The sequence below is a fragment of the Protopterus annectens genome, chromosome 3.part1 (assembly GCF_019279795.1).
Source record: "Protopterus annectens isolate FY-2018-M chromosome 3.part1, PAN1.0, whole genome shotgun sequence".
NCBI lineage: Eukaryota > Metazoa > Chordata > Ceratodontiformes > Protopteridae > Protopterus > Protopterus annectens.
The window spans coordinates 665,321,327-665,346,486 of NC_056732.1; the positions used below are offsets into that span (position 1 = coordinate 665,321,327).

At 40.2% G+C, this 25,160-nt stretch overlaps 1 protein-coding gene across 4 annotated transcripts in view; it reads right to left on the reverse strand.

Moving 5' to 3' along the window:
* Nucleotides 1–25,160, reverse strand: part of ASAP1 (ArfGAP with SH3 domain, ankyrin repeat and PH domain 1) — a 2,547,392-nt gene that overhangs the window by 359,685 nt on the left and 2,162,547 nt on the right. For all 4 annotated transcript variants that reach the window (XM_044067036.1, XM_044067034.1, XM_044067035.1 and 1 more), the window contains one exon: nucleotides 24,442–24,676. In XM_044067036.1, the coding sequence (XP_043922971.1) occupies nucleotides 24,442–24,676 (235 nt within the window). The remainder of the gene's footprint in view (nucleotides 1–24,441; nucleotides 24,677–25,160) is intronic.

The following is a 25,160-nucleotide window of genomic DNA, read 5'->3' on the forward strand; positions in this document are numbered from 1 at the left end:
ATTTTGGTCACTCCTCCCAGTCCAATCTCATTTGATCACTCAATGTAGTGCAGTGAGATCATTTGGGTAGTACTACCCCCTTGCTTCTTTGACTTTGGACACTCATCCCTGTCCTATCCCATCAGCTCAGTGTTCTGAGGAGAGAGAGAGAGAGAGAGCGCATTTGGGAAGGCCAACCCCCTTAGTTCCCTAATCTTGAACTATCTTCTGTTTCCTCCTTCTCCACTTTAAAAAAAATACACTTTATTCAGCTGCTTTTACTGTAATTGTGTTCTTCATACTTTACCTTATTTTTGCTGTGTGCTCTAAAGTGTTCAGGTGCTTTTATCCTGCTGGATTTATTACTGCTTAAGTAGCCTGATCAAACTTATCTGTTATTCTAAGCATTTTAGCTCTGGTTTTAGCACTTGTGCTTCAGGCTAGTTACTTTACATTTAAGAAGATTCTTGTGGTCTACACTCTTGTGGACAAACCCGTATCAAAACCCACTCTCCATAACCTCACCCAAGCATTCGGAAAACTATGTCTGTTCAATTCCCATCAGTTTTCTCCTGCCAGCCTAGTCGACATGGGCATTCCGAGACAATGTAGCACCTGCCTCATGTTTACTGACAGCCCTCTTCTCCTAGCACATAATTCTTTCACCTGCGAGAAATGCATGCACATCAGTAACCTGGAGTCCATGCTCTCTCATGCCACAGTCAGTACTCCTGACAAGGAGAAGATTGCCAGCACAAACACCACATCACTCACATCACATAGCCAAGTACAACGCACACACACCTAGGAAATGGTCCTCAATAAAAACTTGCCTAACCAGCAGAGACCTCCAAAACATATTCAGAACCATTCCACACACCACCAAACATCACATACAGCAGACAACACACCAGTGTCTCACAAACACAGCCCATAAGGCAAAACCATAAAACATTACGGCCCACAAGACATAACAATAAATCAAACACACTAGTCATTGGTAACTCAATTGTGAGACACAATGATGTCCCCCTCACCAGGCTCGACAAGAAGAAGGTCACGGTCAGTTGTCTGTCTGGTGCCAGACTCCCCCACATCATGCATGCACTTAAGTCTTTCCACAACAAGTACAAGTATGACTCTGTCATTGTACATGTTGGTGTGAATGACTTGAGACCTACCTCCCTGGACTATATGAAGAGAGACATGATTGAACTCTCAGAGTATGTGTTCCAGACAGGTATGACCCTACCCCTAAGCAGCATCCTACCTTCACCAAGAATGATACCACAATACCAACAAAAAATAATTGAATTTAACAACTGGCTTACTTTCTGGTGTCATTCCAAAGAGATCCAGTATCTGCCTGGGATGACATGGTCAACAGTCCTCGATGCTTTGCCAGAGATGGCCTTCACCTGTCACCACTGGGTTTTTGGATCCTGGCCAAGGCTCTCGCCTCCCCCATAGTGCCTTTTTTAGGCAATGTCCCAAAGACAAACCTTCCAACATAAAAGATCTGTCAAAAAGCAAACTGAAGGTCATGCTGCTTAATGCTAGGAGCCTTAACCTGAAAATTGACTCACTGGAGGCCCTCCTTGCACTGGAAGATGCTGATGTCTGTGCGGTCATGGAAACTTGGTTCAGGGCTGCGGAGAACATCCTTGCCTTACCAGGCTATACCTCATTCCACACATGTTGATCCCAAAATGAGGTTGAGAAGACTAAGGCTGGTAGAGTCTCTATCTTCATTAAGGACAGGCACACCTCCGGACTGGTTTGCCAGCATGATGCACTGGAACTACTCCAGGTACAACTGACAGTTGGCAAAACACCTATCCAAGTTATAGCTAGCTATAGACCCCCCTTCATGACTCTGGGCACCCACTCCTCTTACCTGGATCTAACTGACTCCATCAAGGTGCCCCCTAACACCCTGATCCTTGATGACTTCAACCACCCCACCATAGACTGGGTGAACTATTCTTGCACTCATGCACTCTCTCAATAATTCCTCAACTTCATCAGTTCTGATGGACTAGACCAGCACGTCTCATCCCCCACAAGGGGAGATAACATTCTGGACTTGGGTCTCACCAACATGGGCAACTGCTGCACCACTCCCATAGTATGTTCTTTCCTGGTGGGATCAGATCATCGGACTGTCTCAGTTGAAGTTTCAATCCAATCTAACCCCCCCCCCCAGCCATAATCAAGCTAAAAAAATTCTTAAAAAGCTGACTACAACCCTCCTAAGAGAGGGTATCTGTAGCTTCACACCACCACCCCCACAGAGGATGCAGACAACTATGCTGAACAGTATGGCAATGCAGTATACAAACACCTGAACAACTGCATGGACTCAGCCATACCCAAAAGAGCTAAAACCTGCTCCTCAAAGAAACACAAACTTGTGTGGTGGACATCATCTATCAAAAGGCTTTACAACAAAAGGAAGAAACTGCTGTCCAAAGGTAAAAAGGAACAAATTCCAAATAGGAAAAACTCCCTCCTTAGCCTCAACAAGCAAATTAGATCACTAGTGAACACCTCCAAGGCCAATTATGAATCAAAACTAGCCTCCATAACAAAGGGAAACCATAAAGTCTTCTTCAGTTACATCAGGAACCTCCATGGCACAGCCCAGGTGTGTTCCGAATTAGTACTTAACAGCATCACTTACACTGATCCGGTTGACTTAGCCAACCTGCTAGCAGATAGGTTCAGAGAAAACTTCACCCCTGTCCCCCACAAAGGCTCTTTCAACATCCCCAATACTTGTCCCGCACCTCACATTTCCATAGATCAAGTGTTACAGGCCCTATCCAAGGCAAAGGACACAGCTTCCTTGGGACCTGACAGTATCCCAAGATGTATTATGCACCATCTCCAGCAAGAACTGGCTTCGCCATTGAGCACTCTGGGGGAGGCAAGCACCTTGAACAGGATCCAGCACTCTGGGGGAGGCAAGCGCCTTGAACAGGATCCAGCGGAGTGGAGAACTGCCACTGTCATCCCCTTGTACAAAGGTGATGCCACTACTGACACTGGAAAGTATCACCCCATTAGCTTGACAAGTCTGATCTGTAAAGCCATGGAGCGTATTACTATGAATCTGATAAATAAGGACATAGGCCTTCGCCAAGCACTTGACCCCGACCAGTTTGGATTTGTCAAGGGCAAATCTTGCCTGTTGAACCTGAATGACTTCTTTGAGACTGTCACCAAGGCCCTGGATGAGGGAAAGTCAGTACATACAGCTTATCTTGACTTGGCCAAGGCCTCTGACACAATCTCCCACTCAAGCATCATCAAAAAGCTAACAAAACTTGGCATACATCCCTATCTCATCAGGTGGGTGGCCAACTGGCTGACCAACAGGCAAAACACTTTGCCAATGTACTAATCATAGGAGACTCAATTGTGATGCACACAGATGTCCCACTCACTAGACTAAACAAGGAGAAGGTGACAGTCAGTTGTCTATCAAGTGCCAGGATTCGCCACATAACACATGCACTCAGGTCACTCCACAGCAAGTACAAATATGACACAGTCATTGTCCATGTGGGTATGAATGACATGAGACATACCTAGCTGGACTACATGGAAAGAGATGTGATGGAACTCATGGATTACGTGGCCCAGGCAGGTATGACCCTAGCCCACAGCAGTATTCTACCGTCACCCAGAATGATACCACAGTATGAGCAGAAAATGACTGACTTCAACAATTGACTACATTTCTGGTGTCATTCTAAGGGGATCCAGTATCTGTCTGCCTGGGACGATATGATCAACAACCACGATGCTTTGCCAGAGATGGCCTGCATCTGTCACCCCTGGGATTCTGGGTACTGGCTAAGGCTCTTGCCACCCCTATAGTGCCTTTTTAGGCAGTGTTCCAAAGACCAAAATTCCACTGTAACAGCTACAAACAAATGCAATCTGAGGGTCATGCTGCTCAGTGCTAGAAGTCTAAATCTCAAGATGCACTCGCTCAAAGTTCTCCTTAAAGTGGAGAATATCGACATCTGTACTGTAACAGAGACCTAGTTTAAAGAGGCAGAAAACACCTCTGCACTCCCAGGCTACAATTCATTCCATACCTTTCAGCCCCAGAATACGTCTGGAAGCTCCAAAGGTGGTGGTGTCTCCATATTCTTAAAGGATATGCATATCTCTAGACTGGTAGCCCAGCATAAGGCATCTGAGATACTTCAGGTACAGCTAATACTGGGTAAGACGGCAAAACAAGTCATAGCCTGCTACAGAACACCAAACATGTCCATAGACTCTCACTCCATGTTCCTAAGCACCCTGGAATCTATCAAGGTCGAACCCAATACTCTCATACTGGGCAACTTCAACTACCCTTCCATCAACTGGGAAAACTATTCAACAGCCAATGTACAGGTCCAACGCTTTCTGGAATTTATCCATTCCAATGCCCTGGACCAGCTCAATCTGAACCCCACTACAGGAAGCAACATCCTCGACCTGGTTATCACCAACATGGGATACTGTTGTTCCACACCAATAGTCAATTCCTCCCTGGTTAAATCCGACCACAAACAGATCACCACGCAAATCTCCATCTCACCTACAATGCCCGCTAAGGTGACCACCCTGAAAAACTTCTCTAAAGCCAACTTTGGGCTCCTAAAAACAGAGGTGGCTAACTTCTCGTCACCCATGCCAATGGAAAATAGCTGCATGACTGCCAAATCATACACCAATGCACTGAATGAGCACATACACCAATGCACTGAATGAGCACATACACAAATGCATGGACCTTGCCACACCAAATAGAACTAAGATGCTCTCCTCCAAAAAAGGAAGGCAATCTGGTGATCCCCAGCCATCAGTAAACTCTGCAACAGAAGGAAGAAAGAAACTGTTGCATAAAAAAATTAAGTCACAACACTGGAAAACCTCCCTCATCAGTCTCGACAAAAAGCTGAGATCCCTTATCAAATCCACACAGACACAGGACATATAATTTAAATAAATGTGAGTGGTTGGTGCTTAATAGTTTGAGAGATGCAAATGATAAATATGTGTACACTCAAGCTGATAAAGGGGGCAATTAGGTCATCTTACCTATTGCCAAGTATAATATCATGGCTGAAGTATTGCTGAGGGATCAATCTGTATATACTTTGGTGTCGGAGGATGTTGTTTCCACTTTCAATAGTGAATTATTGGATTTACTGGAAAGGGGTGAAAGGTTGGGTTTCTTTACCCATATGGATGTCAAGAAACTTTTTGTGAAAAACCCTAGGGATGCCATTTTTTTGACCATCCCCAAAATACATACAAATTTGTACAATCCGCCGGGTAGGCCGATAGTATCAGGGAAAAATTCTTTTTTGCAAAATGTAGGTATTTTTTTGGACCATAAGCTAAAAGTTTAGTTAAACAAGATTACTTCTCATATCAAAAATGGTAAAGATTTATGTGATTTGGTGAGAGGCATGAAATGGAACACTGGTTACTATTGGGCAACCGTGGATGTGAAGGCTCTTTATACGAGCATTAAAAATGTTTGGGGTTTGGAAACAGTTAGCAAGATGATGGGGGAGGGTCCACATACGAGTTTTATACTACAGTTAGAGTTTTCTTTGACACATAACTATTTCAGATTTAACAAGCAGTATATTCTATAGAAAGAGGGCACTGCGATGGTGGCGTCATATGCCCCATCCTATGCTATTATTTTCATGAATCATTTTGAAAATCTGTTTGTTTACAATATTGAATTTTTTAAGCAACATGTAATCATCTATAGGAGATATATAGATGATTTGTTTTTTTTATAAGTAGGGGTGATTTCTCTGAGTTTCAAGACTTCATGGACAATCTCAACCAGAATAATAATTTTGGGTTAGAATTCACTTATAATACAAATAGGGAGAGAGTGCAATTTCTTGACTTAGAATTTTTTGTAACAAATGAAGGGGAAGTTTCCTTTAACCCTTTCACCAAAGAGACAGCAGTTAATTTTTTATCAGCCGACAGTATGCATCCACCCTATTTAGTGGCTGCATTACCCCATGGAGAATATAATCGTATTTTTAATAATACCTGTGAAAAACACACTTTGAGAGAGGAATTTTTGAAAGTAAGACAGAAGTTGTTGAAGAGAGGTTATACTTCTCATGTTCTTGATAAAGCAGAAAGGGCGTTTGGGAATTCTGTTCCTTTTAAACATAGTTCAGCTGGTAATACTTTGTGTGTGTGGAGGGACAATTTTGGTTCTGTATTTAATACAGATAGTGATGAAAAATTATTTTTTGTCACCAAATATTCCCCTTTTTCCAGACGTCTGAGGATGGTTGTTGAGAGGTTTTGGCCTATAATTGTGAATGAACCAACCCTAAAGAATCTATTTCCCAGGATAATCACTTTTTCTTACAGTCGTTTTTCTAATTTGAAATTGCTAAACATCCAAAGAGTCAAGAGAAATCAAGGATTTAAGGGATGTTATTCATGTGGACATTGCAAAATCTGTAAGAGAGTTCGTAATTTAGATGGAACTCTCATAAATGGGAAAAAATATAAGGCTATGGAGTTATTTAATTGTAGATCCTGTGGGGTGGTTTATATCATTGGCTGTGGATGTGACCCAATTAGATGGCACATTGGGCAAACTAAGAGAATACTAAAAAAATTGTTTAATGGAGCATCTGGGTGACATCAAACATGGTAGGGTTGAAAATCCGGTGGCTGAACACTTTCAGACAGTTCATGCTGGTTCTGATTCTAGTTTATTTTTTAGTGTTCTGGCTAAACCATTCAACAGACAGGGCGATGTTTTTCCTGACTGAATTATTAAAACTAGAGACTAAATTCATTATTAATTATGGCACATTATTCCCCAGAGGATTAAATCAAGACTTTAATACCAACATTTGTTAATAAATGAAGGTTTGTTTGTCTTAATGCTGCAAGAGTCTGATTTTTAGTTTATTCTTATGTAACGTGAGATTTCTCTCTTTTTTTCAAATGTTTTCTTCTCTCACAAGGGGTGTTATTTATGTGCAACTTGGTCACAAAATTTCTTTATATATCCTGCTATTATAGCATGCAATACGTTATTTTATTTTGGGCATACCATGTGTGTATATTCACATGTATTTAACCTCATGCGTTACACAACTTGGATTTGTTAAAAAATATGTTAAAAAGGTGTAAAAGTTCTTTAAGAAGATGGTAACAAGATGTGCATTTTTGGATGGTTCACTATGCACTATGGTTCACTCATTTATATACATGTGTTTTTGATGCATTAAAATTTGGATGGACAAGATAGTGAAGGGTTAATGAGCAATATTCACTGATTGGCACTTTTATAATTGAATAATTGAATGAGTCTTATCAAGCCTAATTGATGTATATTTAAATATGTTGTGTGTCTTTTGGTGTAAAAATGACTTCCTTGATAGGCTGTTGAGTGGAGGTACCGGGAAACACTAGTAAAGAGTTTTTATTTCACCTTGATATGTCTTCGTTTTTCAGCTTCGTTCCAATCTGGGTGTGTTTCTTGTACTAATTAGAATTGGTTGGAGTGTATTTTTGTATCCCTTATCAAATCCTCTAAAGTCAGCTATAAAGGCAGAATTGCGGCCGACACCAAAAACAACCACAAAGCCTTCTACAGCTATACCAAATACCTCCAAGGCAATACCCAGATTTGCTCTTAGTTATTGCACAATGGCACCTCCTATACTGCGCCAACAGATATAGCCAACATACTGGCCGATAGATTCAGTGCCAACTTTACCCCCCAAGAGCCCTATCACAGTACCAGAAGAAAGCCTGGTACACACCATTTCTGCGGCACAAGTAAAAGCTGCAATGTCCAAAGCCAAGAATACAGCGTCCATGGGACCTGATAATATCCCTGGTTGCATCCTACATGAGCTACAAAATGAACTAGGACCACATCTGACTTCTTCGAGGCAGTAACCAAGGCTGTGGATGAGGGTAAGGCAGTGCATACAGCCTACCTTGTCCTGGCCAAGGCCTTTGATACCACTCCCCACTCAGGTATCATTGATAAACTCACCAAACTAGGCATCAATCCTTACATCACTAGGTGGGTTGCAAACTGGCTCACAGACAGGACCCACAGAGTGAAAGTTGCGGATTCCAAGGCAGACTGTCAACCAGTCATGAGTGCAGTCCCACAGGGATTGGTCCTGGGCTATCTCCTGTTTGGCATCTACTTTTCACAAGTCCAGGCCATCACAGAAAGACTCTGGCTGACCAAGTTCGCTGATGACTGCAAGCTAGGAGTCATTATCAACTCCACAAGTCATGCAGACATCCTATAAAAGGGCCTCTCTGAGACCAATAACTGGTGTCAGAACCATGGCCTGAAGCTTAACGTTGAAAAATGCATTATCATCCCCTTTGGAAAAAACTCAGTTCCCACAAATTACCACGTTGATGGGAGCCCAATCAACACTGAACGGGCCATAAGAGATCTGGGCACCCAGGTTGGCAGCCACCTCACCTTCAACTACCACACTGCCACTGTGGTCAGAAAGTCCTTCTATGTGGCACATCTTATAACCAAATGTTTTGCATCCAGGAAGAAAGAGGTCATCATCCCTCTTTACTCATCCCTCATTAGACCAATCATCAAATATAACTCCCAGTTTGGCATGTACCTGACTAGACACCAACAACAGCTGGAGAGGCCACAAAAGTACCTCACAAAAAAGGATCCTAGGCCTTAAACACATGTCCTACATGGAGAAACTTCAGCTGTTCTCAGTCTCTTATAGTCTACTTAGAGTTGACCTCTGCTTGACTTACAAAGCCATGTCTGACCCAGCCCTACTTGAAATGCTACACCAAAAGAAATCTCAATCCCTCTGCACCACACCCTCCAGAGATCACAACCTCATTACCACAATTAACAGAATATGCTGGAGGGACAGGTTCATCTCCCAAACACTGCCCATACTCTGGAATAAGCTTCCCATTTAAGTCAAGCAGAGCACTTCAATGGCCCTCTTCAAGAAAAATGTTGACGAGTGTATGGGTAACAGAAAGTTCACCCCAGGGATCACTCCAATTACCCTACTGGATAGGGGCACTGTGAAGTAACATTGGTGGCATGGCGCCTGGACAATTTCTTTTGGGCTAGGCTGGTAAAGGCTCCAGGGCCATTAGCCTGGTACACACCTATGGACCTATGAACAGGACCCTCAAATTCAAAATAGGCACCTCCACCTCCGATGGCAGAACTGTCACTAGTGGAGTTCCCTAGGGATCTGTCCTGGGACCCCTAGTGTTTTCCATCTATTTCTTAGAGGTCCAGGCAAAGACAAAAGGTCTGTGGCTGACCAAGTTTGCGGATGACTAAGTTGGGTGCTGTCACTGACTCCCCACATGATGTTAACATACTGCAAGAGGGTCTCATGGAACTAATGACTAGTGCCAAAGTCATGGCTTCTAGCTAAATGCAAAAAAATGTATCATCATACCATTCGGCAAAAACACGACACCTACTGATTACCACATCAATGGCAACCCCCTAAGCACACAACCTGTGGTGAGAGACCTGGGCATTCAGGTTGATAACCTCACATTCAACCATCATGTAGTGACAATGGTCAGAAAAGCCTTTTACTTGGTTCATCTCATAAGTAAAGGGATTGTATCCAGAAAAAAAGGAGGTTATTACCTCTCTATACTCCTCCCTCATTAGACCAGTAATTAAGTATAATGTCCCGTTTGGGCTGTACCTCTCCAAACATCTGCACCAACTGGAAAGGCCACTGAAATACCTCACAAAGAGAATCCATGACCTCCAACACCTGTCCTATGCAGACAGGCTCAAATCACTATCACTCTATTCAGTACCACAGAGATTGTTCAGGGGTGATCTATGTCTCGCCTACAAGGCAATCTCTGACCCTGCCCTACTAGAGATGCTCCATATCTGTAAGTCTAACTCCTCATGCACTACCCGTTCAAAAGGCCTGAATCTAATATGCAGTATCAACAAAAATTGCTGGAGAGACAGGTTTGCCTCCCAGAAGCTGCTCCGTCTCTGGAATAGACTTCCCATGCATGTTAAACAGAGCACCTCGCTGACCCTCTTCAAGTGCAACCTTGATGAGTGGATGGTAAACCACATATTTGTCAAAGGGGTTCCACCTGTGTCCCTCACTGGCAGGGGCAACAGGTGCTAACTGAGGTTTCTTTTTGAGGATAAATTCTTGGCTAGGCTTGTAAGGGCCCCAGGGCCATTAGCCTAGTAACATCCTATGATCCTATATATATATATATATATATATATATATATATATGTGTGTGTGTGTGTGTGTGTGTGTGTGTGTGTGTGTGTGTGTGTATACATTTTATATATATATATATATATATATATATATATATATATATATATATATATATATATATATATATATATATATATATATATATATATATATATATATATATATATATATATATATATATAAATACACACATAAATTCATATATATATATATATATATATATATATATATATATATATATGTGTGTGTGTGTGTGTGTGCGTGTGTGCACATATGCATATACATACATACATAGATTGTATAAGCATACACACATACATATACATATATAAATTGACCCTTGCACATGCACAATGTATCCAGTGATGATATTCACACTTTTTTGACTACACTGCAACCTGGGTTGTCAGCTTGCATAATTCAAGCATATCCTGGTTCATATCCTTACCAGTGAACACTCTGCATTGCACCTTATTTTTTCTAGGAAAAATTGATGGTATTTCATCATATGGGTCTAGCACCAGTTTAAGGCCTTGAATGCCGAGGTAGCAGAAGTGCAGAATTTTTTCTCAAAATAGTCAAGAATCCTATTCACCCTATCACTAGAAAAAGGGCTGCTAGATAGAGCTGAAGAGGATCTCCTGCCAAAATTTAGGGATACCATGGCTACATCAGGATAGAATTCTTATAAAGGAGTTTATTAGAAATCTGGATTTGATAAAACTGGTAAGGATTCCTAACAGCAGAAGGAGGAGGGACTTCAGCTTCAAAGCGAATTACTGATTGTATCTCCCAAGATATCTAAGACTGAAGGAACAGCTGTAGTTTTTGGCTCTGGCAGCCCCATGAAAGCTCTGTAGCTTAACTGGGCCTGAAGGCATTCTCTGAGTTCTCACTAGAATTTCTCCTTCATTTTATGGAAGCTGTTCCCAAAGGGAGATAATGTGGAGGTGAGGCAGAGGATTTGAGATATCCAAGTCATATGTGTGAAGAGGGGCTATCTCACCTCTTAATCTGGGATATCAGAATCATCTAAGGGGGAGGAACTGCCCATCTTTTCATATACAAGATTCCTCACACTTCAGGGATTTCTGGAGCTAACTGACTGGAATTAATGAAACTCACAAACTCCTGAGGCAGTTGGAATAAATCCAAGGAAAAAAGTGGGCTGAGGACCTGCTCTGTCTAATATATTTCTGTCTGATCTGCCCTAACGGTCTTGATTCAAGGACAGGCGATGCACGTCTGGTCTCTAGCAGCCCCCTCATGCATTAGGATTCAAGGGATACTGCTCTCCCTTTCACTAATTATGAACTAGTTGCTGGCAGCTAGGCATTCAAAGAGACCTCAGAGTTGCCAGGTGTCTCAATGGACTAGGTCCAGAAGGACATACTAGAAGTCTAAAATATGGTGGTCATGCCAGACCCCTTGCAGAAATCTGACTACAAAGTTGAGGACTGCAAAAGTGCTTCACTGACATCTGTGCCAAATGATCTACAGAGAAACCAACAACATATTTCGTATTGTCCTTGGCTTCCCATTGCTTTTCCTTGTGTCGCTTTTCTGAGTGAAGGGCACTTTGAAGGAATGTTTCTTCAGGACTTGTCTAAAGTCATGGTGGTATGGAATCATGAACTTATCCTATTAGGAGCAACTAACTCCTAGAAAGACTTAGTGCTCCTGTGGACTGTCCTCGTGGTGAACCGGCTGCAGTGCAGAGTGGCATCCACACCGTGTTCCAGGCCAGGGCAGAAAAGGCAAAAAATATGGAAGTCTTTATGCAGAATCACTTTCCAGCAATCTAAGCAACTGATCTTTTTTAACAATACTGCTATCAAAATCACTGCAAGAGATTAGAAACTATTACAAAAACTTCATAAAAAAAATAAACAACACTCCTCTGCGGGGTATTTATTCCTCCTCTAGCAAGCCAAACCATCAGACTGACACGTTGAAAAAGCATCTGCCCATAACACTGCAGTAAGAAAGCTCTGAAGAAATATAGCATCAGCAACCTGATGTCTGAGTGGGAAACAGTCAGCTGAGGCCAATGGGGGAAGATAAAGCTCTGGAAGTTGTACCTACATACACGGTTTTCAATTAATTAGGACTGCAACAGCGAATACTAGGTTGACCTTTTCATTTTAGACTTTGCTGAGATTGTAAGACACTTGTGAAGGACAGAGTTACGTTACACTATCAGAGACAGGTCAATCTATTATGAGTCACAGGTACAATATTAGTTGTAATTGGATGAACAAGTTAGCTTTTGGAGTGTACATAGAAGCAGACTTTGTACATTTTCTAATATGCACTTTGTTAAGGTTGAGAAGCATCTTTAGGAGGTGTTAGGGTGCCACTATGTAGGATAACTTTAATCAGGGTAAAGCAGCCACCAAAAAAGATTTCTTTCTTATTCTGAGTTTACAAAGGCTATAGAATTTAAGTTTCATGTTAAAATTATCAGTACAATTTTTGTTTTAATGTGATCATGAATCATCCTGGAAAAACAGCTTTCAGCAAAGCAAAAATGGAATTGTAGGGTCAACAGTTAGCTGACAAAATAGACTACATTACATTTGGTAGACCCAAAAGGAAAATAAAAGAGGCTGTCTAATGAGATAATTATGATCCATTCCATTTACCATCAATTATCCTTTCTTTCCAAAACAGCAGTAACATCCATTAAAGAAATTCTGGCTGATTCCAAAAAGCAGATCCTTAATCAATAGGGCAAAGGAAAGCTTCTCACAAGTCTTAACACTGGATTCCTAAAAGGGAATCAGAGAGAGTGAGTGTGTGTGTGTGTGTGTGTGTGTGTGTGTGTGTGTGTGTGTGTGTGTGTGTGTGTGTGTGTGTGCGCGCATGTGTGCACGTGTGTGTGCATGTGTGATGCTATTTCCCAACTACTCAGGGATAGGCAGCGGAGCAAATTATGTCCCAAAGGAAAATAAAGAATGATGGCTGCAGACACCAGAGAGTTCTTTATGGAACAGGATGACCAGTATCTGCACAGAATCTGTGGCCTAGGGCTACTACGTTTAAAATGACCAATGAACTCTGTCATGTACATGTCAGCAAGTAGAACTGCCCCAGTGTTAGAGATACATTAACTAGACACAACAGAACAAAGAGGGCCATGGTTATGGACAGTTCATAAACGTTCTGGACAAAATTCTATAGAATGCAATCTCCGCTCTGAAAGTGAGATTTTTCTCTCGCCCGGAGTCCAGTATCAGATGTAGAAACTGTATTTTATTGAATGGGATCAAGCACAACTTCTCCATGTTAACTGCTGCCTCGGTGATGGAATTAGATAAAACTTCTCCAGGTTGACTGCTGTCTCCCGATTCTGAAAAAGGCTGTTCAACATAGCCCCTCTCCCTCAGTTGGAGAAGCAATCACCCAGCCATCCAGGAAAGGAAACACAGACGCCTTCCTTCATTCTAAAGGGTTGCTGCAATGACTGCTAAGCACTTCATAAAGATGCACAAAGCACAGGACAACTCAAATAATGAAAACAAAAGGCTTCCAAAACCACCCTCAACCTCATAAACTACCTGTGAATACTGTGAATAATATGCATACTGCACATCCAAGCACCTAACCAATCCTATGGGCTGAGATTCAACAACAGACAGAAACTAGACGGTCAATATCTTGATTTGTTTTTTTTGCACTTCATAAACCAGTTTAGATCTCAGAAGTCTATAGTGAGCATGATGCCTCTCATCTGTTTCTGTACAAGGAAGAAACTGGAGAAAAAAATGGCGCCGGTGATCCTTTTCACACTGTACTTGCTTACAAGGACTGTAGTTTCTTGGGGTTGGAACAAACTGTGTCCTGCAGGAGAAGTATCTGCTCTGAATTGATGGAGAGGGTAAAACTCTAGGTTTCTGCCCTGCAGAAACAGGTGCAGAAGCTACTGACCCTATATGTCTATTCTGCACTCTTGGATATGGAAGAACAACAAAAAGCATTTAAACACACCTGTTATTTGGAGATCACTAGATGGTCCAGCATATTACCAATCCCCAGGCTGACTGAAACTACTAACAACCGCTTAAACTTTTTTTCTCTGATTTTTCTGTTGAACTATAGTGAAGAAATCATAATAGTTTTGCTCCCAAGTGGTCTATCATGTTTCCTACTTTATAACCTCGATCCACCTACTTCCATCTTATCAAGTGACATCATTGTTTCAAGTGACCTACTAATTCTAATTACTCCAAAAATCTCTCACTTTGACCCGCCCAACTCCACTTTAATCTCACATTCCTTCTTCATTTTCTTCTGTAGCCACTCCTAATAATCTTAAGCCCCTCCTTGTAGTTTAATAAACAAACAAGCAAAAAACAAGACACAATGTATCTGTTATTTACTTTATTTCACTGGCTACTACATTACACAGTATTTTTTTTTGTACAACTACTGTAATCGTTGTCTATTACACTTTATTATAGTATGATTTTTTTCTTTATATATTTATTGTGTTTTACTTAAACTTTTAAGTTTTACAGCTTTTATCCCAAGGCCTCTGATGAAAATGTGCAATTTCCTCGATCAGTTGGACTTTCTCAATTAAAAAGCCAGTAACTAACTAACTAAATAAATAAAAATCATTTTCAGCTCATTCATTTTTCCCTACCTGATGCTCCTCCATCTTAGCTAGCTTCAATTCCACATCTTGGCTAAAACTTGAACTTGGGTTAAGAAAAAAGGTAATTGTGTGAATTCTTTTGGAGTTTTCTGTGGAAAACTGGAAACCTACAACCCAGCATTCTATCTTAAAGACATTACACCACCACCATCATGGTATTTGGCTTTTAAATATATTAAGTCAAATACTGTTCTCAGGGTCAAGCTATAAATAATTATGTAAAGTTATTCCCTAATACATCTCAAGCACTCTCACATCTACCCATCCTCTAGGACATCTTTGGTTAATGACACCCTCTTAACCCATGGAAGAAATACTTTCCCATGTGGCTCACAATGTAAAATCTGAACAATGAAAGTACTTGAGGGCTATACCTTTTTCCTCCTAGCAGTATAATGGGAATCTCAGTTCAGCGGCAGATCATGGAAGAGCTTCTATTTCTTGCACTTCTTCTGCGTGACTCTGGAGACCTAAAAGTAGCACAGAGTGACTTCACAAAAAACCCTCACTGGTTGAAAACAGTTATTGTCAGTCTTAAGAAGAAGTGGTGGTACTTTCTCTAGGGTCTTCCCTTAGTAAGTTAAACTCTGGGAAATCAAGTCTAAGACATATCATGGAAATAGCTCAGGACTATGCCCCACACCTGGGCCATTTTGACAACTTCTAAAGTAGCTAAGGGTTGCTTCAACTCTTAGTTGCAAACATTTATCATCAGTATTACTGGGAAATTTAGATTGTGTCTGGGACCCACCATACAGCTTTAAGTTTTCTCCAAAAAAGGAATCTTAAGGGCATGCATCAAAGGAGGAACCATCCCTGATGGGAAGCTCTGGATATTCCTAGTACAGCAGTGAGTCCTTGGGTTTGTCTATAACCCCATCTTTAAATCTTGTGACCCCCTCAGTGGTCTGAAATAAAAAATTCAATTTCCATCTCTAAGAAAACTGGGGAGGGCAGAATAGACACAGCTATCTAATGACATGAACCCTTGAGAACAGGCCTTTTCCTGCCTCTCCATCTTCTATCCCCATATCCCTTTCAATGGGAATTAGAGGTTATCCTGCGCATATATACTTAAGGGTTCTTCATCCAACAGCACAGCCAGGAGCACTAATGTTGAAAACACAAGCAGGAGAGTGTAACAACATGGTGAAGTTTTCACAGCATGCTTCTTCCAATTTTTCCATAGACTGCCCTTGTATTAAGGAGGAGGTAGAGTATGTCTCAAAGACATCCACATCACAGCATTTCTCTTCCAAGAGTGCTTCCTGGATATGTGCTCTTTGCTGCTAATCAGGGCCTCTAACAGCCTGGTGATGGACTGATTGGGGGAGGGGGCTGAGTTCTGGATTACACCCCATGCTCAATGAAGAACTCAGTAGGGTTATCATTTAAGCTACTAATAAGGGAGGACAGAATAAGTAACAAAGCTAAAAAGCAATAGTGTTTAGTGAGGGAAACATCAAAAGACAGCTCTGACAGGGCATTAGAATCCCCACCGATATTTTGATGGGAAGTTAATGGCTGAGATCTGGACTAGATAAACAGAACATCTGTGACTCCAAACTAAAGCCATAACCAGGGAACCCTACTTCTCCACAGAGAGGGATGAAAGAGGAAGGGAAGAAGAAGAAAAAAATAAACTATCTCAGGCCAGCAACTCCACGCGGATGAAGGGGGAGGTCAATGATGATTGTTGCAGAAGGACAAAGAAGATCAGTTCTTCATTTTTTACTTTGTATAATTCTCCTTAACTGACTCCTGAAAAGTTTTTCACCACCTGTCCTGCATCGCTTCATCAGAAGGTTGGCAGAAGCTACATATGATGGCCCCCCCATTAGACAGACAAAACACTTCTCGTGCTTATTCTAACAGACAGGTTTAATGCTGTGCTGGCAGAAGCAGAAAATTGGTCTTAATAGCTTATTAGGTTCCCCTGTGAAATTTGGTAAAAGAAAAAGAATTACTTCACAATGCCAATGAAATACTCAGTTCAAGAATTCAGAGAATGGACTGCCTCTAGTCCATGGTACTGGTGGTAAGGAATTGATGTGAATTCCGGAGAGAGTTTTGTACTAATCATCTGCCACAACCCATGTCAGATGTCAAACATTATAAATGAAAGAAAAAAAAATGCTCTGAAAGCATGTGCCAATGGTTCTCTTTACAAGCACTGACAGTTCAAAGAGTAATGAACAGTTGGTTCAAACAAACCCATAAAATGGATTCTTGATATGGCAAACGACTGAGCAACACATTAATTAGGGTTATCTCAGTGTGAAAACTGAAAATTCAACAATAAAAACTGATAAAAGTTATTGATTTTGGATTATTTTGGTTATAGGCTAACAAGTTCAATGCCTGGAGATTAAAAAAGAACAGAAATGGAAAACATAAGGGAAAGATAGTGAAAAAAAGGATAAGCAAATGTTTTCAGTTGAAACCAGCCTCATGGATGACTAACTGGAAGCAGACTAATTTAAGCACTTGGTGCAGGAGAGATGGTTTCCATTAACCTTGGAAAAAAAATAAGGAGATCCTAAAAATGCTGACACAAGTAGCAGAAGGCCTTCTGATGTGACTAGTCATATTACTTTATTTATTTATTTGACTTTTGTTTACCAGGAGGGTCCGACTGGGTGAGTACCCATTTTCAGCAGAGGCCTGGGGAATTGAGCTCTGAAGACAATTAGTAAAAATTACATTAGTTACATAGATTACATTAACATATTACATAGCAATGTAGGACTTTTCATATATACCTGGAAACAATCACTTTTACATACACAATCAGTACAAACAATACCACAGAATCACCATCACCTTTACTTAAGTTATTTAATAGCTACATACAGTGCATTTTAATAGGAGACCGTCTCTGTAAGACAGGTGGACCTTACAATAATACATGCAAAATTCTTCAGTCTTTTTAATTTCTCCAAGTCTTTTGGGTTTCTAATACCATGACAGGAATGGACTCCCATTCCTAAGTCAAAGTACAATTGAAGTTCATAAAATTAGTATTGTTTCAATCTTTGATGTCAGTCAGAAATGCTCGGAACACCCACAATGTGCCCAGTAATGACTCCTTCTGCAATTTGTATGGGGTTACATGTACTGGTAACATATCTAAGTATGATTGTAGATTCTTTTTTATAAGACCTGTTGCTCTTACTACTATTGGAACTGTCTGGGTATCTTTCTTCCACATTGCTCTCATTTCTGAATGCAAATCCTGATATTTTATGACTTTGTATCTCACTGTACGCAAGTCACTGTAGTCACTGGGTGTGATGAATTCAATGATTAATGCTTCTTTTGTCTTCTTTTCATGGTCCACTACATCCAGTTTTCTAGCATCTATCTTTTGAACTGTTGGCAATGGGTGATCCCATGTGATGTAGACTTCATCATTTTCTATGATGCTTTGTGGCTCATGTTTCCAGTGTTTTTCAGCCATGTCAATACCATAATGTTTGCATAATCTCCACTGCAACAGTCTTGCCATATTATTATGCCTTTCCGTATACAGTCCTTCTGCCATTAGTATATCACAGCCAGCAACGAGGTGTGCAACTGTTTCCAATTCTGTTTCACAAAGCCTGCATTTGTCTGTTTCTCCCACAAGTTCAATGGATTTTGTAAACCAACGTGTACGTAGCCCACTATATTGTGCCGCCAATATTAAATTTTCATCTCTTGGTTTGGATTTGCCTCTCCTTAACCATTCCTGCATTTGATACTGATCAACATGAGGTTCTTCCAGACGTTTTCTATACTTGCAGCTATATTTATGCATTTTCCGCATTTCTTGCCTTCTAGTCTGGTCCTTCACTTTATATTCTTTCTTTTGTTTTTGGCACATGGCACATTCAGTTGCTGCCTGATTTTTATCTACTTCTGTTTTGATTTCCATTCCTGCTTGACACTGATATGGCTCCGCTAGATTAAGCAGAGCAGTCATCTTAGACTTAGATTTAGTCTCTTAATGTTTCAAAACTTACACTGCATTTGGGTCTTGTGAGGTCAGCAGATATGTGTGCAGTCCCATGATTGCAGCTCTATACATGTAATCAATTTCAAGGAGGCCCATCTCTCCTTTGGAATGGGGAATATATAATCGTGGTATGCACTGATTTTTATAAATCACTTGATGAGCATGAAGTATCCTTCTTGTTTTACTGTCTAATCTATCCAACACATTTTGAGGCCAGTCAGTCAATCCAAAACTGTAAGTTAGGACAGGAAGATCAAATTGGTTTATAGTTTGAATTTTGTTCTTTTATGTCAATGCTGTTTTCAGGATTAATTTAAGTCTTCCAAAGTATTCTTTACTAAGTTTTATTCACATTTGTTCGTGTTTTACTGTTGATCCTTTATCAATTCCCAAGTATTTATAAACTCCCTCTTGGTCAGGTATCACATTCTTGTCCCAAACTGATGTTTTCTTGGTGCTTCAGTTTTCCAGCTTTAAAGGTTGCTTTTGCAAATTTATCAAGACCAAATGACATTCTTATATCATCTGAAAAACTTTTGAGAACTTGCAGTTGTGCTGTCAGTTCCTCATCTGATGAGCTATATACTTTTAAATCATTAAATCACTGACAAAGAAAAAAATGAGAAGTATTTAAACTTTGTTGTTTTCTAGGAGCCAAATTATAGCCATGGCCTAAGCTGTTAAGTAGACAACTTAATGGGTTAAGGGCAAGACAGAATAGCAGCAGTGACAGAGTTACCCTGGAATATCCCCCTTTGAATTTTTATCCCTGGAATAATAATTTGTCCTTTATCATGGCTTAATTGCAAAGTGGTCTGCCACTGTTTCATGGTTACTGTAATGTAGTCAATCAGTGTAGGGTGTATCATACATTTTAAGCACTCTTTTTATTCATGAATGTGGGTACTATCAAATGCTTTTTTGTAGTCAATTCATGTCATACTGATTCTTCCCCCTTTCACAGTTCTCCCCTATAACTTTATTCAAAAACAAATGATCCTTTGTTCCACATGACTTTCTTTTATTGCCATAATTGAGTTTTCTTCTAAATGACTATAAACTCTGTTGGCATCAGTTCCAGTGTACAGTTTATATGTCATTGGAAGGCAAGTTATTGGTCTATCATTTTAGGTTAGCTTGCAGGTTCACTCTAAAGTAGGAACATTGTTTTTTCTGTTAGCCAGGTTGGTGTCTGTTCGGGGTGTCCCTATAAATAGTCCTTACTAATGGCTAAATCTTCATGCAAAGATGTTAATACTTTTAACCAGAAGTTAGGTACTGCATCTGGGCCTGGGGTTTTCCAGTTAAGAGGCTTTTCTTAACTCTGCTTCAATCTCTCTGGTTGCTACTACATCCCACTTCATATCCTGTACCTTTAAACTTCTTATTCTGTCTTTTACTTTCTATCCATTTATCATCTTTGTTATGTTGTTACATTATTGTTATAACTTCAGTTACATAGTAATGTGCGTGATACTGTAAAGGTGATCTTATTTTATGGACTTGCTGACAGGACAGAGAGAGGAGAGGAAAGAATTGGACAAGTGGTAAAATCTATAGTGGAAGCTAAGTGTCAAAGAGTAAAGTGTGGGGTAGGCATGATGAGGAAGGATGAGGAAAAGACTGGTATGAGAAAGTACAGTGGTGAGAAGGGTGATGTCAGAAGTGGGGGGGTTTAGTTTAATCAAAAGGAAGTAGACTGTGGAGTTAAGGGTTAGATGGAGAGAGAGTGAAGAATGGGTAAAGTACATTATAATTACATTCAGATAGAAGATAGAGAATTAATTATCTGTAGGAGGGAAAATGGAATGAGTAGATTTCTACGTTGCTGTAAGGGGGTGCAGAGAAAATTAGGGTGCTAAAAGTACAGTAGAGTTCTAAATGATGGTCAGTGAGGGAAGAAGACACTAGGTGTGAAGAGCTAATGAATAGGGAGATATAGATATGGAGTTAGCCAGGACTAGAGCATGAACAAAGCCAAACACTGATCAGGTGATTTTTAAGTAGTTTTTTTTTTTTTAATTTGGGGGTTTAGCTTCAGTTAGGATAGGCTGAGGGACAGTGTTCCAAATTCTGGAGACATAGTTGGAGTAGAGAGCGTCTCCAGCGGTACTGTTGAATTTGGATATTTGCAGTAGACTTATTTGAGGAATGCAGGACCCATTTGCTGGTATATGGTTGGAGTAGGTTTTGGAGGGCAGGGCATTTATGTGGTTGGTGTGTCACTCTGTGGGCAGTGATAAGCTGGGTACAGGTTAGGTAGAGGGGGAATTCTAACCAGTTGAGTTGACATAGAGTAGAAATTACACAGTTCTCTTTCTCAGCTGTGGAATCCTGACTCTTAAACTCACAACTGATTCTCAACCCAAACAAAACAAAACTAATGCTTTTTGGGCTCAAAAAATCCCTAGATTGTTCATCCTGGGTTCTGTATGGGGAATTTGTTGCAAATTTGGCTATGTGTTGTAGCAATCTTCTAGTTTTGCTAGATCAGTTTTCTTTAGGTTGGTAGAAATCGGAGAGGCACAGAGCAGGGTAGAGAGTAGATGGGTTCGAGCAACTGATTGTCTTGTAATGTTTGTGAGGTATGGTTTGATTCTAAATAGTGTTCCTAGTTTTATGTGTGTCTTTTTGATAATCTGAGCTAGATGTTTATCAAATGTCATATTATTGACTATTAAAACACCTAGCAGATTTTCTTGGGATACTGTGGCAATTATGGTATTGTTGGAGGAATGGAATTGAAATGAGGGTGAACAATCAAGGGATTTCTTGATCCAAAAGAGCATTAGTTTTGTTTTGTTTGGGTTGACAATCAGTTATGAGTTTAAGAGCCAGGATTCCACAGCTGAGAAAGAGAACTGTGTCATTTCTACAAGTTTTGGAAGGCTGGGTGTAGCACAGATAAGGCTAGAGTCGTCTGCTTACTGAATAATAGAGACGAGGTGGGTGGCAGTATGAAGTTTCTTGGTAAGGATACTTAAGAGAAGAGGGCTTAAAACTGAGCCCAGGGGGACAGCCATAGTGAAAGGCAAGAGAAAGGAGAGGAGAGGAGAGATCTTGGTGCCATTTGAAGGCTTGTTGTCGACCTGTAAGGTAGTTATGGAACCATGAAAGAGATGACGGACTAAGTTTTAGAGGGGAGAGTTCAGTGAGGAGTTTCTGGTGGCAGACAGTGTCAAAAGCTTCCCACTCCTTTATTTCATTTGACCTTACAAACTTGAGCACCCCAGAAGGCTCATAATGAAAATGACCACAACTTATTTTCATTGAAGAAGATAATTAAGAACATTTCTGTGTCAAAGAAGAGATGACATCAAGCTGTAGGCTACCAAACCACAAGAAGACATATGGCAAGTAATACACAGACTATCATCTTGGAATAGCCTCTTTCTGCTCCAGTGGCAAAATAAAATCCAGGATAAGGAATGTTACTCTAGGAAAAAGACACAATCATAATGGTTGTCTTTTTAAAAGTCTTCAATTCTGATGTGTATGATGTGCAAATCTGGAAGGAAAGACCAATAAAAGAGTAATGGCAACTATGCCTTAGATGGAACAGGATACTGGAAAGTAGCATACTGCTGAGAAAAATCCAGAAAGTCCTAATGAGTCATGGATAGTTCCACAGGTGTGACTAAAAGTGAGGCACACACTTGATAAAGCACTACTCTTTCAAATACTGATAAATTAGGACATTCTAATTTCGAGCTTTTACAATAAACTGCTCATTATTAACTGCTGCATGCTATATATGCATATATAAAAAAGTCTTTCTTTCAAAAATCTAATACCATGTCACAGTTTGGTTAAACATCACCTTCAAGACTTAACAAATGGCAAAAGATAACAGCCAGATCTTGTGCTGAGTTATGTCTCCAGCTCCTGTAAAGTAAAAAGTTATCTGGTTACTAGAAAAATGTGATTGTAACACAGAAATAAATCATTTTGGCAGTAAAATGCAGTTTGCCTTCAAGCAACTTTAAATGACTAATGTATTTCTTTTCAGAAGCTTTTCTGATTTAGTATTAGGAAATATGCACACACATTTGTTCCTAAGGAATGCCACCTCAGGTGGTACTGTAGCAGTATGGGACTGCATAGGGACCAACTTTGGAAGCCAATATCATAATCTTCTCAGCTGATTAGTGGGAAGATTAACTAAGGTCTTCTGATGATAAAACTTGCACATCAGTGACTGACACGTAGAGTGCACTAATGTGCAATGCCAGGGTTATGGGTAAGAAGGTAAAGGCTACCAACACTGTACTATCTTAGGGATGTCTCTTTTCCATGGAACAGTGCAGTCATGGAGTTGGTGTAAATATATATGTAGCACACTATATATTATCTAAAAATCCAACACTGATGAACTGACAGAAACTGCAAATTTACCCTAGGCCTAGCCCCTGTCATATACAGACAGGGAAGTAACTAGACTTCAAAAGGCTTAACTGGTCTACTGTCTAGTAGCACCCTAAGAACTTATGAACATAAGTATAGACAAACATATACCAGTGCCAGTTTTTGTAATGAGATTTCTCTGTTATGAATTCTTGGGTCAGATATGTTTGTTCACCCATGGAGTTGGTATATATAAGTTTAGGAGTGGGGGTGTTTGGTGTTATACTTTGTATATTGTATGTTAGACCTATCTGGTGTTATCTATGGCAATGCATTTTGTGGTTGGTTTTGTGTATGGCCATTGCTGTTTCTGCTGTGTTTTGCAGTGAGAAATTTCTGATGGTCAACTTTTTTTTTATATAATCCCTTATATATGTATGTATCTGTGTGTGTACATATATACATACACATACGTGTGTCTGCAGATTATCATTCTTGCATACACACACACACACACACACACATATATATATATATGTGTGTGTGTATGTATTTATATGTGTGTGTGTATATATATATATATATATATATATATATATATATATATATATATATATATATATATATGTGTGTGTGTCCCTTCTTCAAATCCTCCATAGACCATCTGACTGCTTCTATTCTAAGAGAAATCTCAGCTTTCATGAACTGAGTGACCCCCAACAGATTTGCTGAATGCACCTCCTGTCCTCTTTTTGTCTTCTAGTTACTGCATAAGGACTAGTTGTGTAATGGATATAGACTCAAAACTTCACTCACTTATGAAAATTAGGTAGTCCCTCATGTATCCCTTTCACTCCCCCTTGGCAACAGATGTCGCCTATGAGGTTCTCCAGCAATAATGGGGTGTACTTCCCCAAGGAAAAGCTACATTACTCATTTCCTACCTCAGCTAGGCTCTGACACTGGAGTTGTAAAAACACACCAGGTCCACTGGGAATCAGGTAGACATCCTGCCCCTGCATTGTTTGACACACTAGCTTTAGTGTGACAATATATTTAATAGAAGCAAACAAAAATATGTTCTGCTGCTTTATGTTTTTATTTGCAAACTATATCAAAAACAAATAAGAAATATTATTTACCTTTTGCAGCATTTCTGGGAGGAAGAGGAGGGGCATCTGCTGCAGGAGATGTTGGCGAGTCTGAGATACTAGTTCCAAACATTTGGTTATTAAACGCTCCATACGATAACCGCTGTTTATCTCGTGCAGTGGAGAAGCCAGGTAGTGTCAGTTTGTCTTGTGGAGAAATACTGATACTGGAGGAATGGCAAAAGCTCTGTGGTCTAGGAGAGCGCTCTTTCTTGATAGGACTGGGCTGTAATAGAAAGCTATGTCAGACTATACATAGCAATGCCATACAAGCAAGGTTACACACTTACCAAAATAAGATGGCTAGAAATAAAAGAATAATATGTGTCATAAGACATTTGCATCAAAATGAAAAGAAACCCAGCAGTTTGACAACCTAGTAACTACTGACTTTAGTGAAACATGCTGAAAATATTTTTAAGGAGACACTGTCCCTTCGCACCCCTCCCCCTTTCTTTTTGTTCTACTTTACCCTGCCATCCGTTTCTTCCCTCTCCCCCCTCAAAAGACACAGCTCCCTAATTTATTGAGTCCTGACCACAAATACTAGGCTCCCCCATTTATTTCTTCTAATCAGCTGCTAGTCTTACTAATATACATTAGCTGACCTCTACTGTCTTTTAATCTCTTTTTTCAAAGGTCTACCTGCGGTCTACGTAACAGTTCTTGTAGATTTCCTTTCTTAGTGGGTCTACTTCAGAAGACTAAAA